This window comes from Bufo bufo, chromosome 2 (genome assembly GCF_905171765.1).
Source record: "Bufo bufo chromosome 2, aBufBuf1.1, whole genome shotgun sequence".
NCBI lineage: Eukaryota > Metazoa > Chordata > Amphibia > Anura > Bufonidae > Bufo > Bufo bufo.
Genome location: NC_053390.1, coordinates 254,569,970 through 254,592,776, shown reverse-complemented (window position 1 = coordinate 254,592,776; position 22,807 = coordinate 254,569,970). Strand labels below are relative to the sequence as shown.

General features: G+C 41.9%; 3 protein-coding genes across 12 annotated transcripts in view; 2 read left to right on the top strand and 1 right to left on the bottom strand.

Moving 5' to 3' along the window:
* The window catches only part of MED15 (mediator complex subunit 15), a 40,005-nt gene extending 37,327 nt beyond the window's left edge, over positions 1 to 2,678 (bottom strand). For all 4 annotated transcript variants that reach the window (XM_040416403.1, XM_040416400.1, XM_040416401.1 and 1 more), the window contains exon 1: positions 2,468 to 2,678. In XM_040416403.1, coding sequence (XP_040272337.1) covers positions 2,468 to 2,535 — 68 coding nt within the window. In that variant the 5' untranslated portion in view covers positions 2,536 to 2,678. The remainder of the gene's footprint in view (positions 1 to 2,467) is intronic.
* A 2-nt stretch (positions 2,679 to 2,680) lies between these two features.
* KLHL22 (kelch like family member 22) overlaps positions 2,681 to 22,807 on the top strand; it is a 57,430-nt gene continuing 37,303 nt past the window's right edge. Inside the window, exons 1-3 of one of the 7 annotated variants that reach the window (XM_040416409.1) lie at positions 2,937 to 3,171; positions 3,370 to 3,387; positions 19,200 to 19,514. In XM_040416409.1, coding sequence (XP_040272343.1) covers positions 19,294 to 19,514 — 221 coding nt within the window. In that variant the 5' untranslated portion in view covers positions 2,937 to 3,171; positions 3,370 to 3,387; positions 19,200 to 19,293. The other 6 variants (XM_040416407.1, XM_040416406.1, XM_040416411.1 and 3 more) reach the window with 6 other exon arrangements.
* Positions 4,964 to 5,436, top strand: LOC120988748 (60S ribosomal protein L30-like). The gene has a single exon (XM_040416412.1). The coding sequence runs from the start codon at positions 5,028 to 5,030 to the stop codon at positions 5,376 to 5,378; it is 351 nt and encodes a 116-aa protein (XP_040272346.1). The 5' UTR covers positions 4,964 to 5,027; the 3' UTR covers positions 5,379 to 5,436.

Sequence of the window (22,807 nt, the reverse complement as noted above, 5' to 3'; positions counted from 1 at the left end):
AGCACTGCCTTCTCTGCTTTGTTTACCTGCTTGATGTCACAACCGCATCGGTGAGCAGGTGTAATTACAAATGTGCCATCCCCATTCACTTCAATGGGACGACTCCATCCTATTCATTTGAAGAGAAGGCAGTGCTCGTACAAGGGCTGCTTTCTCTTCAAACTGCTGATCGGTGGGGGTGCCAGCAGTCGGCCCCTTGGCAATCTGATATCAATATAAAAAAGCAGGCAGCCAATACCCCTGACCGAGGTGCTCCTAACATGCTTGAAAAAGGGCCTGAAACGTTGTGCGATTTTTGCACTATTAAATAAAATACATATTGGTCAAGAAAAGAAGGTCTACACCTCTTTGCAGCTGATTGCCCTGAATAAGGCTACTTTCACACTTGCAGCAGAGTGATCCGGCAAAACGTATGCCAACTGATGGCATTCGTAACACGGATCAGGATCCTGATCCGTCTTAAAAATGCCTGATCAGTCAGAAAAAGGCAGGAGTCGTCTTTCCAGTGTCATCCGGAAAAATGGATCCGGCGTTTATTTTTTTCGGTCTGCGCAAAGGACGGATCCGGCTTTGAGCCCTTTGGACGGAACTCTATGCCGGAAAAGAAAAACGCTAGTGTGAAAGTACCTTAACTCCAACAAGTTTGGTTTTATTAGTCAGTATAAAAAGCAGACAATCCCTTTAAATACCACTGAGACTAAACAAAATTTAGTTACAATTAGCATTTTTATTCTGCACTGACCAATTTCCTAAAGAAAAAAAAAAAAAAAAAAAAAGAAAAAAAGGCCCAGAGAAGGCGGGGTCATCGGCCCAAGCACATTTATCATTACCGGCACACCGCATGTCTTTGCCTTATATGAAGTATATTTTATATTTCACTACAGATTTTAATGTAACATCTGACCACTGAATTTTTGTCTAAGAAAAAACAAGCTACAGGGGCAAAAAAAAAAAAAAAAACCTTAGAGGTCTTCTGCTGGCGCTATACATGCTGGAAGTAATAAGTTAGACGCCAGTGGTTCTGGGACGCACACAAGCTGTCCAAGTCATGGCGTTAGCATGGATGCAGCTGCTGGGCACAGTCATTTCTCCTTCACCAGTCTCTTATAAGAGAGACTGGCACAGAAAAAAGACTTATACGCAAGCAGCCATTTATAAACTCCTTGGACCACATTTATGACAGCAGCCAATCACAGCACAGCTTTCAGGTCACACTCCGACTGGTTGCTATGGGCTACAAAGACAGTTTTTCTTTAAGACCGCTTTGATCAATGAGGCCCCTGGTCTATAACGGGGTTACATACGGGCAGAGTGTGCCAGGGACCTATCTGGGTAATCGATGGCTGCATTATTTGTACATGCACAGTATGGGAATTTCTGTGCAGGTTATATGAAGGTGGGCAGAACTGACAGGTAACTAGTTATGCTATAAGCACAGATGGGCCAAGGTCAGCCAAGTATTTACTGGCCACTACTGCAGTGCGACTGATCAATGTCATTCATGGACATCTCCCAGCCACACGGAAACATCTCCAAGTATTTGGATGGTATGGCCTGCCCCCCCGTGGAGACACCCCGGCGCTCAGCGGGCGTCTCCTGCGCCCCGTGGAGACACCCCGGCGCTCAGCGGGCGTCTCCTGCGCCCCGTGGAGACACCCCGGCGCTCAGCGGGCGTCTCCTGCGCCCCGTGGAGACACCCCGGCGCTCAGCGGGCGTCTCCTGCGCCCCGTGGAGACACCCCGGCGCTCAGCGGGCGTCTCCTGCGCCCCGTGGAGACACCCCGGCGCTCAGCGGGCGTCTCCGGCGCCGCGTGGAGACACCCCGGCGCTCAGCGGGCGTCTCCTGCGCCCCGTGGAGACACCCCGGCGCTCAGCGGGCGTCTCCTGCGCCCCGTGGAGACACCCCGGCGCTCAGCGGGCGTCTCCTGCCCCTCGTGGAGACACCCCGGCGCTCAGCGGGCGTCTCCTGCGCCCCGTGGAGACACCCCGGCGCTCAGCGGGCGTCTCCTGCGCCCCGTGGAGACACCCCGGCGCTCAGCGGGCGTCTCCTGCGCCCCGTGGAGACACCCCGGCGCTCAGCAGGCGTCTCCTGCGCCCCGTGGAGACACCCCGGCGCTCAGCGGGCGTCTCCTGCGCCCCGTGGAGACATCCCCCACTGATGAGGGGGGTATCACCCAGTGTTCAGGTGTCACTGCCCGCACCCCAAGGATCAGTCCGCCTGAACTGTACATCATTTGTCATTTCTCTCCAGATCCACAAAGCATGCTGCTGTTCCCACTATGCCGCACATGTACCGCACTGATTACCCCAATGACTGGCAGACCACCCCCACCGCCAGGAGATCCAACCCTGAAGACCGGACTTCCATACAGTCCTCCAGCTTTATTCTCCGCTCAGCGCCGGCTAGGAGACAGAGAGGTCGAGGCTGAGGCCTAGCCCCAGAGAGCAGCCCCCAGCTCAGCACTTACATCTGGCTGACCAGCTTCTGCCTGAAGCCCGCGCTCCGCCAGTCACTGTCAGGAGCAGACACGTCCATCCTCGGTTCTGGCGCTCTCTTTCCAAGTAGGAATCTCTGTTCGACAAGCCGACCGGAAGTGTCGCAAGGCAGCGTGGGACTTTGTTCAGTCAGAAGCGACGAGCGGACCTCCAAGGGGGTGGTACAAACAGACGCCACGCCCCCTCCAGCCGATTGGCTAATAATCCTGTGCGAAGCTTGTGAGTGACAGCGCCTGAGGTAAGATGCTGAGGACGGCAGTAGTCGTCACCTATCGTCCTGCCTGACTTGTGAGTCGTGCTCACTTCTCCGTCTCTTTTAGCAGTCTACGTTCCGGGTGACGCCATGTTTGCGGAAGTGACGCTGCTGAGCTATTAGCACTAGGGGGCCAGGTGAGAGGAGCTGTGCTGGGCACAGGTAACAGCGTCACACGGGGAGGGAGCTGAGCCCTGGTCACGTGACGAGCCCCGGTAGTTTACAGGCAGTGTGGGCGGGGCTGTGTGGAGAGCTCAGCCTCCCATGGCAGTGACACATGATTAGTGCCCTAGCCTGCCTGTGAGCAGGAAGTGGCAGTGCCAGCCTTCAGCACCCAGGGCCAGCGTTATATTTAGTAAGGAAATCACTTGTTGCCTAGAAATGCTCCCCTCCCTTATCAGGCTGTGATGTACTTGGCACCAGGTGGGTACGTTGTGGAGACTCTTCCTTCTCAGTGGTGATGGTGCCATTGTGCTGGCAGTGCCAGGTGTGAACTCCCCCAGTGATGTGGAAGCTGTGGAGTTGGATGCATTTTCTGATCAGCTATAGAAAACATTTCTTTTAGTTGACTTTTTTTAGTTTTTTTTTTACTAAACATTGAACTTCCTTTCACTTTCGTAGATCATTTCCCTCCTCCGGGTAAGATCTCCTTTCTCTTTTACTATTGCTGTGATCACGTCTTATCCAGATGAACGTGAGATGTCCGAGAGGCTAAAACCGAACATACTGCAGGTGTTTGTATTGTCTCCTGATATATATATAATGTACCAGTGTGTGTGTTTTATATTTTATTACTAATAATCTATGGCGGCAACATATTTCCCAGGACTGTACATGAACAGACAAAATCAGGCATTACTAATCGACAACCCAAACTACAGGAGTGAGGGGCCTGCTCACAAGAGCTTACAATCTAGAGGGATATGAGGTAAAAAGTGCTGGTTATGTACAGTGGTTCAGCCATCTTTATACTGAATAGAGAGCAGATGTGAAGCTGCGTGAGCCAGTCGCTGGCCGCTATCTGCGTGTGCACTGGTATCAAGTACGTTTCTGACTGATGGGTGAAGGGATCAGGTTCTGAGGAGTAATGGAGGTGAATGAAGAAGAGGTAGATCACAGCATGTGATATCACAGCCTGAAAAGATGGGTTTAAAGATCGCTTGAGATTTTCGTCTGGCCCCATTAACCATAATGGGGACCAGCAGAGATTCAGCTACATTCAGGCAAAATATGCCAAGAATCGCCGACTTCCAAACTTCCGGCAATGCCGGAATGTAGAAAGATCCAGATCTACCGGAACAGCCGGCCGGATCTCAAGCGCTAGTGTGAAAGTAGTCTAGACACTGGATGTGGGGCTGGAACCTGATCGTCTGGGGTAGCCCAAGAAAAGTGGGATGGGGGTGTGATGCTCAAAATAAGGAGGATGCTTGTCTTAGATCGTTAGCAGAACGGAGAGCATGGGTAGTAAGTAGACAGAAGTCAGGGATGTGCAGCACTGTGTATAGACTGATATGGATGGGTAACCAGTGCAGTGACCGGCACAAGGAGAAGGCGTTGGTGTAGAGGTTGAACTTCTCCATAAGAAACATTGACGGTCCGCTCACCTCAGTCCGTTAGTCCTCGAAACCTGAGTGCAAGGAGACAATCCTGGACCAGAAACGGGTTTCTAGAGAACGTGCAGAAAAATACATCCACTTCTCCAGCACTTCCACAAAACATACCTTCTTTATTCAGTTTTAATAGCAAACAGTTACCAACGCGTTTCAGACTTAGAAGATCTAGTCCTTAGCCACGGCACATGACGCACAGTGTAGAGCTTGGCCTGGTAGATGAGTCTGGTGAGTTAAAGTAATCGAGACAAGAATAGATCAGGGCGACTATAAGAATATTGGCTGTTTCTCCTGTAAGGATGGATTCTGGAGATGTTTGAAGTGATTGAATTGAAAAGAAAACACAGACTAATTAATAATATTAGTTTTTTTTTTTAGATTTATCTAATATAGAATACATTAGATGTCATACAGCTCTCCTAAAGATGAAAACACCCTGGCCCAGATTTTCTAATGTGTCTGCTTCTAAAATCTACCACATCAAGAACCTGCTTAGCAGTAAATATATCTAAGGGAAGAATAATTGAATATATACTGGAACACCTTCCCAATTAAAATATACCTTTTAATAATAATCTTATTATTATTAAAAGGTATATTTTAGCTTTTTTCTCGGTCCCCGGCCATCTTGGAGCTAGACCTCTGGTCCGGGATCCCCGCGCAGCAATCATGGTGGCCGCCAAGAAGACGAAAAAGTCCCTGGAGTCTTTTAACTCAAGGCTTCAGCTTGTGATGAAAAGCGGCAAGTATGTCCTTGGGTACAAGCAGACTCTGAAGAGGATCCGAGAGGGCAAGGCCAAACTTGTCATTCTCGCCAACAACTGCCCGGCTCTGAGAAAATCAGAGATTGAATACTATGCCATGTTGGCCAAGACCGGAGTCCACCACTACAGTGGCAACAACATTGAGCTTGGCACAGCCTGCGGTAAATACTACCGAGTGTGCACACTGGCTATCATTGATCCAGGTGACTCTGATATCATTAGAAGCATGCCTGAACAGCAACCCAGTAAGAAGTAAATTTGTACACCAAACTGTTAATAAATGACTGGTTTCCCAGAAAAAAAAAAAAAAAAAAGGTATATTTTAATTGGGAAGGTGTTCCAGTATATATGCTCCTAAAATCTGTCAAAAAGTGGCGCAACTAGAGTCTCTACAGTTTTTTCTGACTTCCTTGAAAAGGGGATGGGACATAGCTAGAAGGGGCGGAGGTTCATAGGGAAGTGGGTGTGGCCTAAAATACATTGTATAATGTTAGACAAAAGTGTTTCTCATGGAACCACATTTATCATTTTGGCCTTGGTATCTAAAAGGGGTTGTACAGTCATAGTATTGATGACCTATCCTCAGGATAGGTCATCAATATCAGATCGGTGGAGGTTCGACTCCCAGAACCCCCGCCAATGAGCTGTATGAAGTGTCACACCGTGTAGCTAGGCAGTGTAGTGTATGTATATATCTAGGTAGACATATGTAACTATATACTTAATAATCTATGTTTCCATAAACTGTAAGATCCCTGAGGCTGTGTCTAACTGCATAAACCACCAGCAATTAGAAGAATGGGTGAGTAGTGGGAACGGAGCTCTGAAACAACTGCACATGCTTGTCCACCGCAGAGCTGTTATCCAGGTGGACACAAAAATGGTGGCGTAATATCGTCAGTTAGCAATCATTAGGACTTTAAGAATCCTATATGCCAGTGTAAATGGCACCTCAGTTAAAAATGTCCTCTGTGTGTATACCCATAGATGTTCCGTGGTCTCACCTTCCAGCCCCCAACATTTTGAGATTAACCCCTTCCCGACATGACTCTCAGAAAACAGCAAAGCAAAAACATGATTTTTTTTTTTCAAAAATGTTTTTATTGTGTAAAACTGAACAAAAACAAAAAAATATTACATATTTGGTGTCGCCACATCCATAACCACTGGCACATATCCCGTCAGTTGAACGCCGTAAAAAAGAAATAAAACCTGTCCCAGAACAGCCAATTTATTTTGGTCACCCCCGTTTCTGAAATCATAATATCACGCGATCAAACATTCCTATGCACCCCAAAATTATACTAATGAAAACATCACCTCATTCCACAAAAAACAAGCCCTCACATGAGAACATTGCATGAACGTTGAAAAAAATAAAATAAAAAAATAAGGTGTTCAGAAAATGGCAAATAGCCATTTTAAAAAAAAAAAATATTTTGTGTAAAAGTGGTCAAACATAAAAAAAAACGATATAAAATTGGTATCTGTGTAACTTACTGACGAGCAAAATAAAGATAACATGTCATCATTATTCCTGCATGGTGTATGCCACAATAACAAAACTCAAAAAGTAGCAGCAGAGTTTCTGCCCTTTCTTTATCCTGCTTCTCAAAAATAAAAATAGGTCAAAAAGTTGTATGTGCCCTATAATAGAACCAATGATAATGGCAACTCATCCTGCAAAAAAAAGACTCTTACGCAGCTTCTATCAATTCAAGTGTGGTCGGTTTCAGTTGGCACTAGCTGGGCACAACATATTGGGCACTGAAATGCCGTATTTGTAGAAAACCTGCAATTTTCACTTTGCACCTTCTGCTGCGCTTAAATTTTTGCATAACACGTGTGGGGTCAAAATTCTCACTACACCCCTTGGTAAATTCTATGAGTAAATGCTAGTATAAAATTAATAAGGAAAGATGTATTACTATCTATCTTCAGCAACCCACTGATTAATAGTATAGGACAGAATAGTGTGCCGACTACCACTGCTGTATTTCTGGATTTTTTTACGGTGTTCACTGTGTAGTATAAATAACATAAGTTTTTATTGTGTGGGTAGGACAATGACGATAATGCCAAATATATTTATTTTTATATATTTTTTTGTTTCCTCTTACAGGCTGTCAACTCCCCAACTGCTCCCTTTCTCCTCCAGACTGAAGGTAGCAGCTAGAGATATTGGCCTAGTCTTGTTTTGAAAGCTGGTATTCCAAGTTTTCAAACAATACCAGAATCATTATTTCTGATACATTTGAAGATATCGCTGTTAGAAATCGGGATGCTGTGAATGCATCTGAAGGTAAAAGCATAAATTCGCCGCTTTTACTCCCTGCTGTGAATGTGCTTGGAATGCCAGCTTTCAAACAAGACCAGGCGCATGTCTCTAGCTGCTACCAATCCCAAGATATGAGCAGCTAAAACAGCCTCCCCTCATCCTGCTGCCTGAACTCTGCTCAGGTTGGACTGTTAAAGGGGTTGTCCAGGCTTTTTCTATTGATGACTTATCCTCAGGATAGGTCATCAATATAAGATTGGCGGGGTGTGACACCCAGCACCCCCACCGATTAGCTGCATGAGGAGACGGCGCGCACAGTGCGCACGTGCCGTCTCACTTCCTTCTCTCTGCTGTATGTCTATGGGACAGCAGCAGCGAGCAAGAAGGGAGATGACATGAGCGCACTGCGTGCTGTCTCCTCAAACAGCTGATCGGCGGGGTGGCGGGTGATGGGCCCCCGCCGATCTGATATTGATGACCTATCCAGAGGATAGGTCATCAATAGAAAAACCTGGACAAACTCTTTAAGTGCTTCTCTCAAAGCCTGAACAGATCTTGGGCAAAACTGTAGGATGCTACAATGCGCTCACAAGGTATGTTTATCATAAACCAATACTGATATTGTACATGTGTTCGGCAACCTCTTTTTCAAGGATCTTGAAGTCCTACCAATACATTTGATGTGATATATCAACCCTACACTACGACAAGAGAGTATTTCCCTAATATGATGCTTATAGTCATTTACAGTGGAATTAACAAAAGAGGTCTTCGTAGGGAAATTAGTGGTTGTGCAGCCATTCCATGACCCACTTCTAAAGAATTCTTCTAATCCCAGCCATGATGTTAACTTTAATGGTGACAGAGGTGGGCTTAAAGTTGGTTCTACACAATAGTTATATTGGCAAATGTATTCCCAACATCCTGTCCTCCTTTAGAAGGTGCTTGTGTTTCTGAATAATTGTTTCTGTCCTGTATTATAGGGTTAAATGAGTTTCAAATTGATTTCCTCTGTTTTTGTGGGGACAGGTAGACCTGACTTCTCTTGGAAAAAATAATAATTCTTGTCTAGGGTGTGTACTCCCTATCTAGAGATTTCTGTAGAATAGTTCTTCTCTCTAAATTGCTGTGTAAGAACTTCAAAGGTGGCTCCTCTAGTGCAGTTGTGTTTAAGGGTACTTTCACACTAGTGTTTTTCTTTTCCGGCACTGAGTTCCGTCCTAGGGGCTCAATACCAGAAAAGAACTGATCAGTTTTATCCCCATGCATTCTGAATGGAGAGAAATCTGTTCAGGATGTCTTCAGTTCAGTCACTGAACAGCGTTTTGGACGGACAAAATACTGCAGCAAATACTGCAGCTAAGTATACCTGTCTTTTGCTCTTCTACACATATGTTCTGTAGGTTTTCAAAATTTCGGATCAGATGCCGGATCCGGCATTAATTTGCATTGAAATGTATTAGTTCCGGATCCGGCATGTGCAGACCAGTAAAAATGTGAAAAAAAAGAATAACAGATCCGTTTCTATGGATGACATCCGGAGAGATGGATCCGTTCTTGCAATGCATTTGTAAGACTCATCCGGATCCGTCTACAAATGCTGTCCGTTTGCATGCAGATTGCCGGATCCGGCAGGCAGTTCCGGCGACGAAACTGCTTGCCGGATCACTCTGCCGCAAGTGTGAAAGTAGCTTAAGTCTTCTATACTGACTAAAAGGCACATGGAGAAGCCAACTTGGTAAATGACAGCTAGAGGGTAAAATAAAACAGCTCCTTGCTTTATGTTTCCTACATGTGGAGCATTATAATGTTTAGCCTATAACTGAAATACGCAAATCCAAAAATTCCATAGAATCTGGACTGATTTGTGGTGTGAACTGTAAATTATATTGGTTTATATTGAGTTTATTGATAAAAGTGTCAAGATATCGTCTGTTTTCATTCCAAACAGAATACCATCTATGTAATGCCGCTAGAGCACCAGACTCGCACCCAGAAAAGGTGTTCTCAATAGCCCATAAAAAGATTAGCATAACTGGGCACAAATCTGGTTCCCATGGCGGTCCCAGTAGTTTGGAGATGATACTTTGATTCAAACATAAGATAATTGTGCGTAAGGATGTATTTAATTGAACGGAAAACAAAATCTATTGTCGTGTTCCAAATAAAACCGACGCCCTTCTAACCCATTGGTGCACTATACTGGTGTATAGTGACTGAACATCTAAGGTCACTAAATGCCAACCTTCCTGCCACTCTAAATGCTCAACTATTTGAATAATCCAGGTGGTGTCCTTGATATAACTGGGTAATTGTGTAACATATGGTTGGAGGAAATGGTCTATATATTGTGATAAATTGGATGAAACAGACCCTATACCTGATATGATAGGCCTGCCTGGGGGGTTGGTGCTATCTTTGTGTATCTTGGGTATACAATAAGACATAGGAGTCCTTTTTGGTGTATTCAAAATAAAAGCAAGTTCTCGTTGGCTAAGTATACCTGTCTTTTGCTCTTCTACACATCTGTTCTGTAGGTTTTCAAAATACTCTTTGGTTGGGTCATATGTTAATGGTGAATATGACCCAACCTCATCTGTGAGTTGTCTGAGGCACTCAAGATTGTAGTTATCAGTGTCTAAAATGACTACTCACCCCCTTAATCTCTGGTCTAATAGTTTGTATTTTTGGCTACTGAGGAGAGGGCCAGAAGCCCCGAAACATGTATGGCCTGTGCAAAGATACTGCACATAGTGTGCCCGTCTATACATACATTGGTTGGTTGGATCTCGCACATGTCCGCGATCTTCTGTTTCCCTCGTCCGGTTCTTACCTATTTATGATTTATAAGTTACAATTCATGATCAATTAATAGGTATCACAAACCTTATTGATGTAATTTAACTTAAAAGCTTAAAATTCATCATCATGTTTGTCATTACTAGTTCATAATACATCACATTATTCATCATTGCTGTATTGACTACCTATCATGTTCACCTTTTTATTATTTTTATTTTTAGTTGTATTTTATTTTATTTTTACAGGGGATTTTTGATCATGTATTACAACATGCCTTTGTTGGTGTCATAACTAGTTTTAGAGTAATTTTAGCATGATTATAATAGATTATAATAGATGCCTAACCAATTACTTAACATTAACAATCATGATTTAAGGTTCTCAACATATTACTTGGCATTCATCAATTATTTTAAATATTAATACTCCTAAAGTTTATGAATTGTATATATTATTTATTCTTGATCTTAATTAGTAATAATTTACAATCATGATTAATATATATTGGATGAATTATGAGGTAAAGGGAGGGGGGGCAGAGAGAGAGCATGATAAGGAGAAGGGGAGGGGGCCTTTAAAGGTTCATTTAAATTTTTTAGGAGGAGATGCATACCCTAGTATTAAAGATTGTTCACCAGTGACTAGATATTATGTGTAATAATTTGGTCCTCCTACACATTATTCAATGTCTATTATAGTAGTAGATATTGCCGCTTTTTAAAGAAATGGAGCAAAAGTAAATCCCTCATTCAATTCCTATCCAGCTAAACCACTGCGGCACAACAGAATAGCCAGCCATTCTAACTAAACAGTGCATGTGCCGGGTTTCAGTTTGGATCTAAGTGCTCCAAGTACGCCGTGGCAAATCTCGATATGCACCACTCGGACTGGTGAGTTCACTAAAGTTAGTTATAAGTTTAATCACTTACAGAATCTGGGCACTGAATATTGAAAGATCTGTACTGGACCTCAGAGCTATCAACTAGTGGGGTCTACATCACAGTCCGACATTATCATCATCTGACTCCATACAGCCGCCACTACATGCACAACTTATATATAAACTTATTGGAGAATTCTCCACTCAGCTAAGTCAATAAATTGCTGAGTTTTAAACACGGGACACTATTTTGATAGACAGATCTGCCCTATACTATTAATAAGTGTGTTGCTGCAGAGCCCGCAGCTGATTTTTATTAACCAGATTCATCTGGATAGGTTTTATACATAGTTACACTCTATTTTATTGATTATATTGCTTTATCGCCATTTATAGATTATTTTCTGTGGTCATTACGGTATATGCATATTGTTATAGATTCTTAATTTGTTTTTGTTATTCATTAAAGGGGTTCTGCACTTTCATTTAACTGATGATCTATCCTCTGGATAGATCATCAGCTTCTGATCGGCGGGGGTCCGACACCCGGGACCCCTGCCGATCAGCTGTTTGAGAAGGCAGCAGCGCTCCAGCAGCGCCACGGCCTTCTCACTGTTTACCGCCTGGCCGACGGCCCACTGACGTCACGACTAGTATCAACTAGCGTGGGCGCGGCTAAGTTCTGTTCACTTGAATGAAGCTTAGCAGCTCCCACGCTAGTTGATACTAGTCGTGACGTCAGTGGGCCGGCGGCCCGGCGGTAAACAGTGAGAAGGCCGCGGCGCTGCTGGAGCGCCGCTGCCTTCTGAAACAGCTGATCGGCAGGGGTCCCGGGTGTCGGACCCCCGCCGATCAGAAGCTGCTGATCTATCCAGAGGATAGATCATCAGTTAAATGAAAGTGCAGAACCCCTTTAAATACGTTTAAAAAAAAAATCTCATTATCGTAGGTAATTTTGCCTGGAGAGCCTTACTCTATTCTTCTTTATTAAGCTACTATAAAATGGGGTCACTTCTTGGGGATTTCTATTTTTATTTTACCTCAGAGCCTCTGCAGTTGTCAGCCTGTGCTATATACAGTTGTGTTCAAAATTATTCAACCCCCACTGAAATTGAGTGTTTTGGCCAGTTTGACATTGATTTTGATCATTTCAGTCATCTTGTTTACAATTAAATCAAAGAGGCACTTGTAAGTCAGACAAATATAACATAACATTTATAATGAAATAACCACAAATGTATTTTCTGTGCTCACATCATTATCGGTTTTATTCAACCCCCAAGTGACATTCAATCTTAGTACTTAGTACAACATCCTTTTCCAGTTATAACAGCTTTTAAACGTGAAGCATAGCTTGACACAAGTGACTTGCAGCGATCTACAGGTATCTTCGCCCATTCTTCATGGGCAAAAGCCTCCAGTTCAGTCACATTCTTAGGCTTGCGCGCTGCAACTGCTTTCTTTAAGTCCCACCAGAGGTTCTCAATCGGATTTAAGTCTGGTGACTGCGATGGCCACTTCAAATGTTCCAGCCATTAATCTGCAACCATGCTCTAGTGGACTTGGAGGTATGCTTGTCCTGTTGAAAGGTCCAACGTCTCCCAAGCCTCAGGTTTGTGACGGACTGCATCACATTTTCATCCAACATCTCCTGGTACTGAAGAGAATTCATGGTACCTTGCACACGCTGAAGCTTCCCTGTACCTGTAGAAGCAAAACAGCCCCAAAGCATGATTGACCTCCCGCCATGCTTCACAGTAGGCAAGGTGTTCTTTTCTTCATAGGCCTTGTTCTTCCTCCTCCAAACATAGCGTTGATCCATGGGCCCAAACAGTTCTAATTTTGTTTCATCAGTCCACAGAACACTTTTGTGGTTTGTCCACATGACTTTTGGCATACTGCAGTCGACTCTAATTATTCTTTGGAGACAGCAAGGGGGTGCGCCTGGGAGTTCTGGCATGGAGGCCTTCATTACGCAGTGTGCGCTTATTGTCTGAGCTGAAACTTCAGTACCCACATCTGACAAATCTTTTTTCAGTTCCTCGGCAGTCACACAGAGACTTTTCTCCACTTTGCGCTTCAGGTAGCGCACAGCAGTCGAAGTCAGCATCTTCTTTCTGCCACGACCAGGTAGCCTTTCAACAGTGCCCTTTGCCTTGAATTTGCGAATGATGCTTCCTATGGTGTCTCTTGGTATGTTTAATATCTTTGCAATCTTCTTATAGCCATTGCCCTTCCTGTGAAGAGAAATCACCTCTTCTCTTGTCTTCCTGGACCATTCTCTTGACTTCACCATGTTTGTAAACACACCAGTAAATGTCTAGAAGGAGCTGAGTATCACAGTCCTTTTACATCTGCCTAATTGGTGCTTATTATGCTTGATTGCTGCTCCTTGACATCCACAGGTGTTTTCAATACCTGATCGAAAACACTTGAATGAACCTCTGTTCTTAAGAGTGGTAGTCTTTAAGGGGTTGAATAATTGTGTCAATGAAGAAATCACAAAAAAAAACATTTAATACTGTATTTCAAAAACAATTGATGTCATTTTAGTTGCATTTGGTTCTTTAAAAAGTCCTTGTAAGATTTCATTCTGAACACAATTACAAATGTACACTAAATTCCCTAAAACCCTTTACAGCATTGGGGGTTGAATAATTTTGAACACAACTGTAAATGACCAAACTAGGCCTCAAATGCACATAGTGCTCTTTCTCTACTGAACCCTGCAGTGTGCCCAAACATCAGTCTATGACCTTATATGGGCTGTTGCTGTATTTCGGAGAAGATGGGTAACAAATTGTGGTACCCCTGTGAAAATGAAAAAAACTGGGGCTAAAGCAACATTTTATTGGAAAACTGTAATTTTTCATTTTCACAGCCAAGTGTTTATAAATTCTGTAAAATGCCTGTGGGGTCAAAGCACTCACTACACACCTCAATAAATTCCGTGAGGGGTGTAGTTTCTAAAATGGGGTCACTTTGGGGAGGGGGGGTTTCCAATGTAGGAGTACCTCAGGGTCTCCTCAAATGTGACATGGTGTCTGAAAACCATTTCTGCAAAATCTGCCCTCCTAAAGCCATATGGCGCTCCATCCCTTCTGACCCTGTGGTGTGTCCATACAGCAGTTTACGACCACATATGGAGTGTTGTGTTGTTCAGAAGAAAATGGGTAGCAAATTGTGGGTTGGTTTTTCTCCTGTTCCCTTTTGTGAAAATTAAAAATGTGGTGCCTAAGCAACATTTTATCGGAAGAAATACAATTTTTCATTTTCAGAGCCATGTTTCTAGATTCTATGAAATGCCTGTGCGGTAAAAGCACCCAATACACCCCTACATAAATTCCTTTAGGGGTCTAGTTTCCTAAATGGGATCACTTGTTGGGGGCTTCCACTGAAGGGGTACCTCAGGGTCTCTTCAAATGTGACATAGCACACAAAAACCATTTCAGCAAAATCTGATCATAATAACCTTACGGCGCTCCTCCTCTCCTGAGCCCTGTGGTGTTCCCACACAGCAGTTTACGACCACATAATGTGGTGTTTCTGTAAACTGTAAAATCAGGGTAATATTAAGGTTTGCTTTGCTTTTGTGCAAGAAAAAAATGGATCAAAATAGAAAATGTATAAAAAAAAGTTACATTTTGAAATTTCACTTCCATTTTCCGTTATTTCGTGTGAACCACCTAAAGCGTTAACAAAGCTTGTAAAATAAGTTTTGAATAATGTGAGCGGTGTAGTTTCTAAAATGTGGTGGTTTCTATTATGTAAGCCCCTCAAAGTCACTTCATAACTCAATTTGTCCTTAAAAAAATAGGTTTTGGACATTTTCTTGAAACTTTTAAAAATTGCTTGTAAAAGTCTAAACGTTCCAAAGTCCCAAAAAATAAAATTACATTTACAAAATGATTCCAGTATAAAATAGAAATAAAGCTATTAATTTAGAAAATAGCAACTTTTGCCAAATATTCTTTACATTTTAGATTTTTTTTATAACTAAAGATAAAAGATATCAACTCAAATTCACCACTAAGATAAAGTACAATGTGTCATGAAAAAACATTCTCAGAATGGCTTGGATATACCACATAAAGTAACACATGCCAGATTTGCAAAAATAGGCTCTGTTAGGAATGTAAAAAACGACTGTGTCAGGAAGAGGTTAAGCAGTTGCATTTATTTACTCCCAGTCTCTTATATACGGCCAACTGCAGTGTTGTGGAGAGATTATCAGATTAAAATTCATGGCTTTTTCTTTAATTCTTAAAGCTGAGTGTGTGTGTGTGTGTGTGTGTGTATATATATATATATATATATATATATATATATATATATATATATTTATATATATTACACATACAGGTGAAACTTGAAAAATTAGAATATCATACAAAAGTCCATTTATTTCAGTAATGCAAATTAAAAGTAATTGCATTAATGCAGCAAAAAATTAGAATTTTATGAAAAGGTTCAATATTCTAGGCTCAAAGTATCACACAAATTTATCCATACCCCCTGAGCAAAGGGGACCTCAAAATTGTGACTTTGGGGTTTTCTAAGCTGTAAACCATAATCATCCAAATGATAACAAATAAAGGCTTGAAATATCTCGCTTTGCATGTAATGAGTCTATCTCATATGTTAGTTTTACCTTTTAAGTTGCATTACTGAAATAAATGAACTTTGCACGATATTCAAATTTTTCGAGTTTCACCTGTGTATATATACACACAGGGGCGTAACTACCATAGCGGCATATCATGCGACTGCTAAGCTGGGATCATCTCCTCTTCTACTGGGGGTGAAAACTTGGTCAGGACTGTACCCCTAAAGAAAAACGTTTAGCCCAACGAGGCAGTGGAAAAAATGGGCCAAGGGTCATTCAAAGGGGATTAGGCGGAAACCTTACTGTCCTGTGTAGGGGGCCTGGTTTGATCCTTGCTATGGGGCCCTTACTTTTCTACAGGGAGTGCAGAATTATTAGGCAAGTTGTATTTTTGAGGATTAATTTTATTATTGAACAACAACCATGTTCTCAATGAACCCAAAAAACTCATTAATATCAAAGCTGAATATTTTTGGAAGTAGTTTTTAGTTTGTTTTTAGTTTTAGCTATTTTAGGGGGATATCTGTGTGTGCAGGTGACTATTACTGTGCATAATTATTAGGCAACTTAACAAAAAACAAATATATACCCATTTCAATTATTTATTTTTACCAGTGAAACCAATATAACATCTCAACATTCACAAATATACATTTCTGACATTCAAAAACAAAACAAATCAGTGACCAATATAGCCACCTTTCTTTGCAAGGACACTCAAAAGCCTGCCATCCATGGATTCTGTCAGTGTTTTGATCTGTTCACCATCAACATTGCGTGCAGCAGCAACCACAGCCTCCCAGACACTGTTCAGAGAGGTGTACTGTTTTCCCTCCTTGTAAATCTCCCATTTGATGATGGACCACAGGTTCTCAATGGGGTTCAGATCAGGTGAACAAGGAGGCCATGTCATTAGATTTTCTTCTTTTATACCCTTTCTTGCCAGCCACGCTGTGGAGTACTTGGACGCGTGTGATGGAGCATTGTCCTGCATGAAAATCATGTTTTTCTTGAAGGATGCAGACTTCTTCCTGTACCACTGCTTGAAGAAGGTGTCTTCCAGAAACTGGCAGTAGGACTGGGAGTTGAGCTTGACTCCATCCTCAACCCGAAAAGGCCCCACAAGCTCATCTTTGATGATACCAGCCCAAACCAGTACTCCACCTCCACCTTGCTGGCGTCTGAGTCGGACTGGAGCTCTCTGCCCTTTACCAATCCAGCCACGGGCCCATCCATCTGGCCCATCAAGACTCACTCTCATTTCATCAGTCCATAAAACCTTAGAAAAATCAGTCTTGAGATATTTCTTGGCCCAGTCTTGACGTTTCAGCTTGTTCAGTGGTGGTCGTCTTTCAGCCTTTCTTACCTTGGCCATGTCTCTGAGTATTGCACACCTTGTGCTTTTGGGCACTCCAGTGATGTTGCAGCTCTGTGGCAAGTGGCATCTTGGCAGCTGCACGCTTGACTTTTCTCAGTTCATGGGCAGTTATTTTGCGCCTTGGTTTTTCCACACGCTTCTTGCGACCCTGTTGACTATTTTGAATGAAACGCTTGATTGTTCGATGATCACGCTTCAGAAGCTTTGCAATTTTAAAAGTGCTGCATCCCTCTGCTAGATATCTCACTATTTTTGACTTTTCTGAGCCTGTCAAGTCCTTCTTTTGACCCATTTTGCCAAAGGAAAGGAAGTTGCCTAATAAGTATGCACACCTAATATAGGGTGTTGATATCATTAGACCACACCCCTTCTCATTACAGAGATACACATCACCTAATATGCTTAATTGGTAGTAGGCTTTCGAGCCTATACAGCTTGGAGTAAGACAACATGCATAAAGAGGATGATGTGGTCAAAATACTCATTTGCCTAATAATTCTGCACGCAGTGTATGTATGCCACTATATATATATATATATATATATATATATATATAAACTGTAGAAATCCACGGCACATCGCTGTATATGGTGAAAAAAATGTGGCTTTATTCACACATGTCACAGCAGCGACGTTTCGGTCCCCTCACGGAACCTTTCTCAAGCCAAGTGAATTACAACTGTGCAAATGCATATACTTATATCACTCTCAATTAATCAATCAGTGCCCAATAAAAACTTCCATGTGTACCATTTCATCATTATACAGCTTTTCACATGATTAAATATAGATCAAACATAATTCAATTAAAAAGGTGCATATATTCCCTAATCTCCTCAGTATACATGTGCATTTCATCCAGTGTAAGGCATAATTATATTGTTATAGTGTGAGGTATAATATTTATATATGCCCATACATCCTAAAGTGCATAATGTGCATGTTAAAAACATAAAAAAAGTGCTTGGCTGTATCACATACATCGCAATAGAAGGAGATCATGGTCCTCTGTAATGAGTAGTCACCTTACTGACATAGAGCAGGCACACGAGCGCAGCGCCAAGGCCTGTAGTATGTGTGTATGTATATATATATATATATATATATATATATATATATATATATATATATATATACATAGAGAAGTAAGGGTCTTGAAAAAGTATTCATACCCCTTGAACATTTCCACATTTTTTTTGCCACTCTGAGAAGCTCTTTTTATACCCAATCATGTTTCCAATTGACCTAATTAGTGTTAATTGGTCTTCCAGCTCTTCGTTATGCTCAAATTTACTTTTTCCAGCCTCTTATTGCTACTTGTCCCAACTTTTTTGGGATTTGTTGACACCGTTAAATTTTGAATCAACGTATTTTTCCTTTAATTATACATTTACTCGGATTAAACGTTTGATCTGTCATCTACGTTCTATTACAAATAAAATATTGACATTTGCTATCTCCACATCATTGCATTCAGTTTTTATTCACAATTTGTTTAGTGTCCCAACTTTTTTGGAATCCGGTTTGTAAATAAACATCTGGAAATTGTGATGTGCATTTGTATTCAGCCCCCTGTACACTGATACCCCGAAATAAAATCCAGTGTGACCAATTAGTAAATAGAGTCCACCTGTGTGTAATTTCCGCTCACTTTGACCTGATGTTTTGCAAAGTCAGGTCACAGTGCAGCGCAGACTTGGAGAAGGAGAGGTAAGTTAATTTATTTATTTTACCTCTGATGGGGGTCTGATCTGAGGATCTGATAGGGGCCTGATCAGAGCAACCGATATGGGGGTCTGATTTGAGGTCTGATATATGGGGTCTGATCTGAGGTCTGACGAAAAAAAAAAATTTTCTTATTTTCCTACTCTAAAACCTAGATGCATCTTATAAAGTGAAAAATACAGTGTGTGTGTGTGTGTGTGTGTGTGTGTGCACACTGTGCGAAGAAGAACCTTCCCTGTCCCCAATGGGGATCTCAGTGTAATGTTCCTTACAAAAATTTCTGGATCTGTAAGATTTTGGAGTTTGGAAGGAACTTGGAAAACATGGAGAAAACTTATAAAACACAGCATTGACCTTTTATAGTATGAAATGACTTTACTTATTTTTACAATAAGACTTTTCTTTCAGATACATCTAAGGTCAGAGAACTGATTTCATCTTTTTCATATGGATGAGATACTGACAGAAGTTCCAGTTTTGGGTTTGGAATATTTCTGCAAAAATGGCAGAGGACCATGAAGATGTGAAACCTAACCATGTGCCCAAAAAGCAGCTAATTCCACAAAACACTATATATAGGAGTACACAGCACTCAGAAACTCTTCTGAATGGTCTTGTTGGGCTCCGTGAAGGAGGTATATTATTTGATGTGGTCCTCAAGCTTGAAGGAAGATGTGTGGAAGCTCATCGGATCCTCTTGGCTGCATCTTGTGATTATTTCAGGTACAAGGACCTAGTTTATGTTTTTCTATGATACCTCATTTTTCTTGCGTGTTTTCTAATATTACTTTTGTAATTTTGTTTGGAGAGTACTTATAATTTCGACATTTAAATTCCTGCTCATTCTGGACTTTGAAGTCAAGTGGGCGGTCTTATCAGTGATTGACAGCTATCTGTGTATACACAGTCATAGAGGGAAGAATGTCAATCACTGATAGGACCACCTCCCTGACTTCAAAGCCCAGAATGAGCAAAACATTAAATTAAGGAAATACAAGTTACACAAAATCTTTTGCCATAAAACTATGTATCAATCTGCTCAGCTCCCCTGCTGTGTAACATGCTGCCTGCAGCTCAGATATCATTTTCAACATGGCAGGTTCCCTTTAAAAACATTATAAAGCAGTTGCTGGACCAGGTGCCAGAGCTGACCAAACAAAGTTTTGAGAGAATCAACTTCGGATCTACAAGTACCAAGCTATTTCAAGATCTATATTTCTGCAGATTTGGTAGGTAGTTTATTACAACCCATAAAACAAATATATTATATGTAGATGTATGTTGCATCTATCATTCAGATTTAATCCCTTGGGGACATCCGCCGTACATGTTTGGTGGAAGTCCATCTTTAAAAATGGCGGCTGCTCCAGAGCGCAGTGGGTGTCATAGCTGTGTCACACAGCAGACACCCAGGGCTAATGTCAGCGATAATGCCAATCTCGGACATTTAACCACTCAGATGCCATGGTTAATTGTGGCTACGACATCTGAGGCCATTTTTCCCAAGTGCACTGTGCTCCAGGGACCCAAACTGCTTCCCTGCGCAGTGAGCCGTTCATTCGTTGTGGTAGCATCGGCCCCTCTGAAGGATCCGAAGCTACCACAGCATTAGTTCCTATGGAGCCATGCCACAGGCATGGTAATTCATTGCACTCTATGGGACAAGCGATCTAATATCTAATAATCACACGTTCTATTCCCCTAAGGAGACATAAAGGAGTTTTCCAAGACTTTTATACTGATGACCTATCCTTGATAGGATGGGAACCCCACCAATCAGCCGTTTGAGAAGGCACCAGCACTCACAGCTGCGCTTCTGCCTTCTCTAAGCTCGCCAAGCACAGTGCCATAAATTGTACCAATGCTTGGTATCGCATCTCAGCCCAGTTCACTTCAGTGGGGCTGAGCTGTGCCTAGGTAATATGAAGGTGACATCACATGGCTTAGGCAAAGCTGGAAAAAGGCTCCAGTGCTAGTGTGCTTCCCCAGTGCCTTCTCAAAACAGATGATTGGTGGGGGTCCCGGGTGTTGGACCCCCACCAGTCAGATACTCATGAGTATAGGTCATCAGTTAAAAAATCTCGGAAAACAGCTTTAAAATATATGTAAAAAAAAAGTTAAAATATTTATATACAAAAATTCTAAGCACCCCCTTTCCCCATAATAAAAATAAATAAAAAAAAACATTATTTGCACCACTGTATCCCAGAACACCCGACATATTTATCACGTACCGTAAACAGTATAACAGAAAAAAATGATTGATTTACCGCTTTTTCATCGCTTAACCTCCCAAAATAAAAATTTATAAAAAGTGATCAATAAGTCATACACACTCCAAAGTGGTGTCAATAAAAACTACAGATCGCCTCACAAAAATGAGCCCTTATAGACTCAACTATAAAAAGTTATGGGGTCAGAATATGGTGACGCAAAAAAAAAATATATTTTTTTAATTTAAAGTTTTTATTATTTTTAAGTATTAAAAGAAACAAGAAAAACTATATAAATGTGGTGTAATTGAACTCATACTGGTCCGGAGAATGAAGGTAGGAGGTCAGTTTTATCTCATAGGGAATGTCATGAAAATGAAACCCGTCAAACTATGGCGGAATTGCCTTTTTTTTCAAATTCCACCCCATTTGGAAGTTTTTTCAGCCTCCCACTATATTGTATGCAAAGTTAAATGGTGCCATAAGGAAGTATACGGTAACTTGTCCCAGAAGAAACAAGCTCCCATATGGCTATGTGAACGTAAAAATAAAAACGTTATGGATCTGGGAAGGCATGGAGTAAAAAAACTAACCTGTGGAGAGAATACACTTTCAGCAGTAAACACCCTTCCATCACACTGCCGATTTTGCCTTCCTGAGTGGCCGTAGGCTGTTCCTCTGCCGTCCTCTTTCTTCCTGTTCAGCTGCATCTACATAGATCCCAGTCAGGGTCGCAGAATCAGCAACACGGAAGGGTAAGTATTGCTGGAAGTGTATTGTCTCCACAGGTTAATTGAAAGCCATTTTAGGTACAGGCCTGTAGAACCTCTTCAATGTGTTCTTCCCACTTTGTTTAGATATATCTAGAACCTTATAAAGTTGAAAAACCAGCAGTATTGTAAATTATTGTATAAAAGATGTTTCTGTTTTAAACCCTTTTAATGTAGTTTTACTGGAGACACCGGTCAGAATTGACATGGACTACAGCAGGTTTTTGCACCAAACTCAGAATCAGATTCGATGTCTGTTCTCATCCCCTGGACATGATTGAGCTTCTGTAACTCCTTTCTCGTGCTGTGGATTACAAATCCCTGAAATGAAAGTAGCACTCCCACAAAAATTTGAATTCTATGACCTGTTAGAAAAGTACAAGATGTAAACTGTAGTGAAGGTAATCTTCATACCAATGACTGTATTTGTGAATTATAACCTCCCATCTGTTCCTCAGCTGTGTCATGTGACCAACACTCAGACTCTCAAACTGACACAGGACAGGAAGTTAGTTACTTCTCTATTCATTCCTATAAGACTGACTTTGAGGCTCCTATAGGAATACATTGAGAAACTGACTCCCTGTCCACACATGAGATGCTTTGTTATTTGGACAGTCGGAGAGTCAGTCACATGACACAGCTGAGGATCAGTAGGGACTTTATAATTTACAAATATAGTCACTGGTAAGAAAATTACCTCCACTACAGTTTACAGCATGTACTTTTCTACCAGGTCTGAGAATAAAAATGTGGGAGTGCTTCTTTAAAGAGTTTCCACATGGACAAACTGGCAGACTAGCTCCACACAGATTAAACCCATTGAATGAGGCTAATCCTCATGCGGATCTGCAGCACTTCAAACTGCATACCCGGAGCAGAAATCAAAGTGTAAAGGGCCCCATACACATTAAACTATTATCGGCCAAGCCAGCAGACAGTATAATTCATATGGGGCACTCCTAACTCATCTGTCCATGGAGCTTAGGTTCGGGCATGTTGAAGTTCAACTTTCAAACCTTTTTGTTCTCCT

Coding starts and splice junctions, on each gene's coding strand:
- LOC120988748 (XM_040416412.1), top strand. CDS start 5,028: ATGGTGGCCGCCAAGAAGACGAAAAAGTCCCTGGAGTCTTTTAACTCA.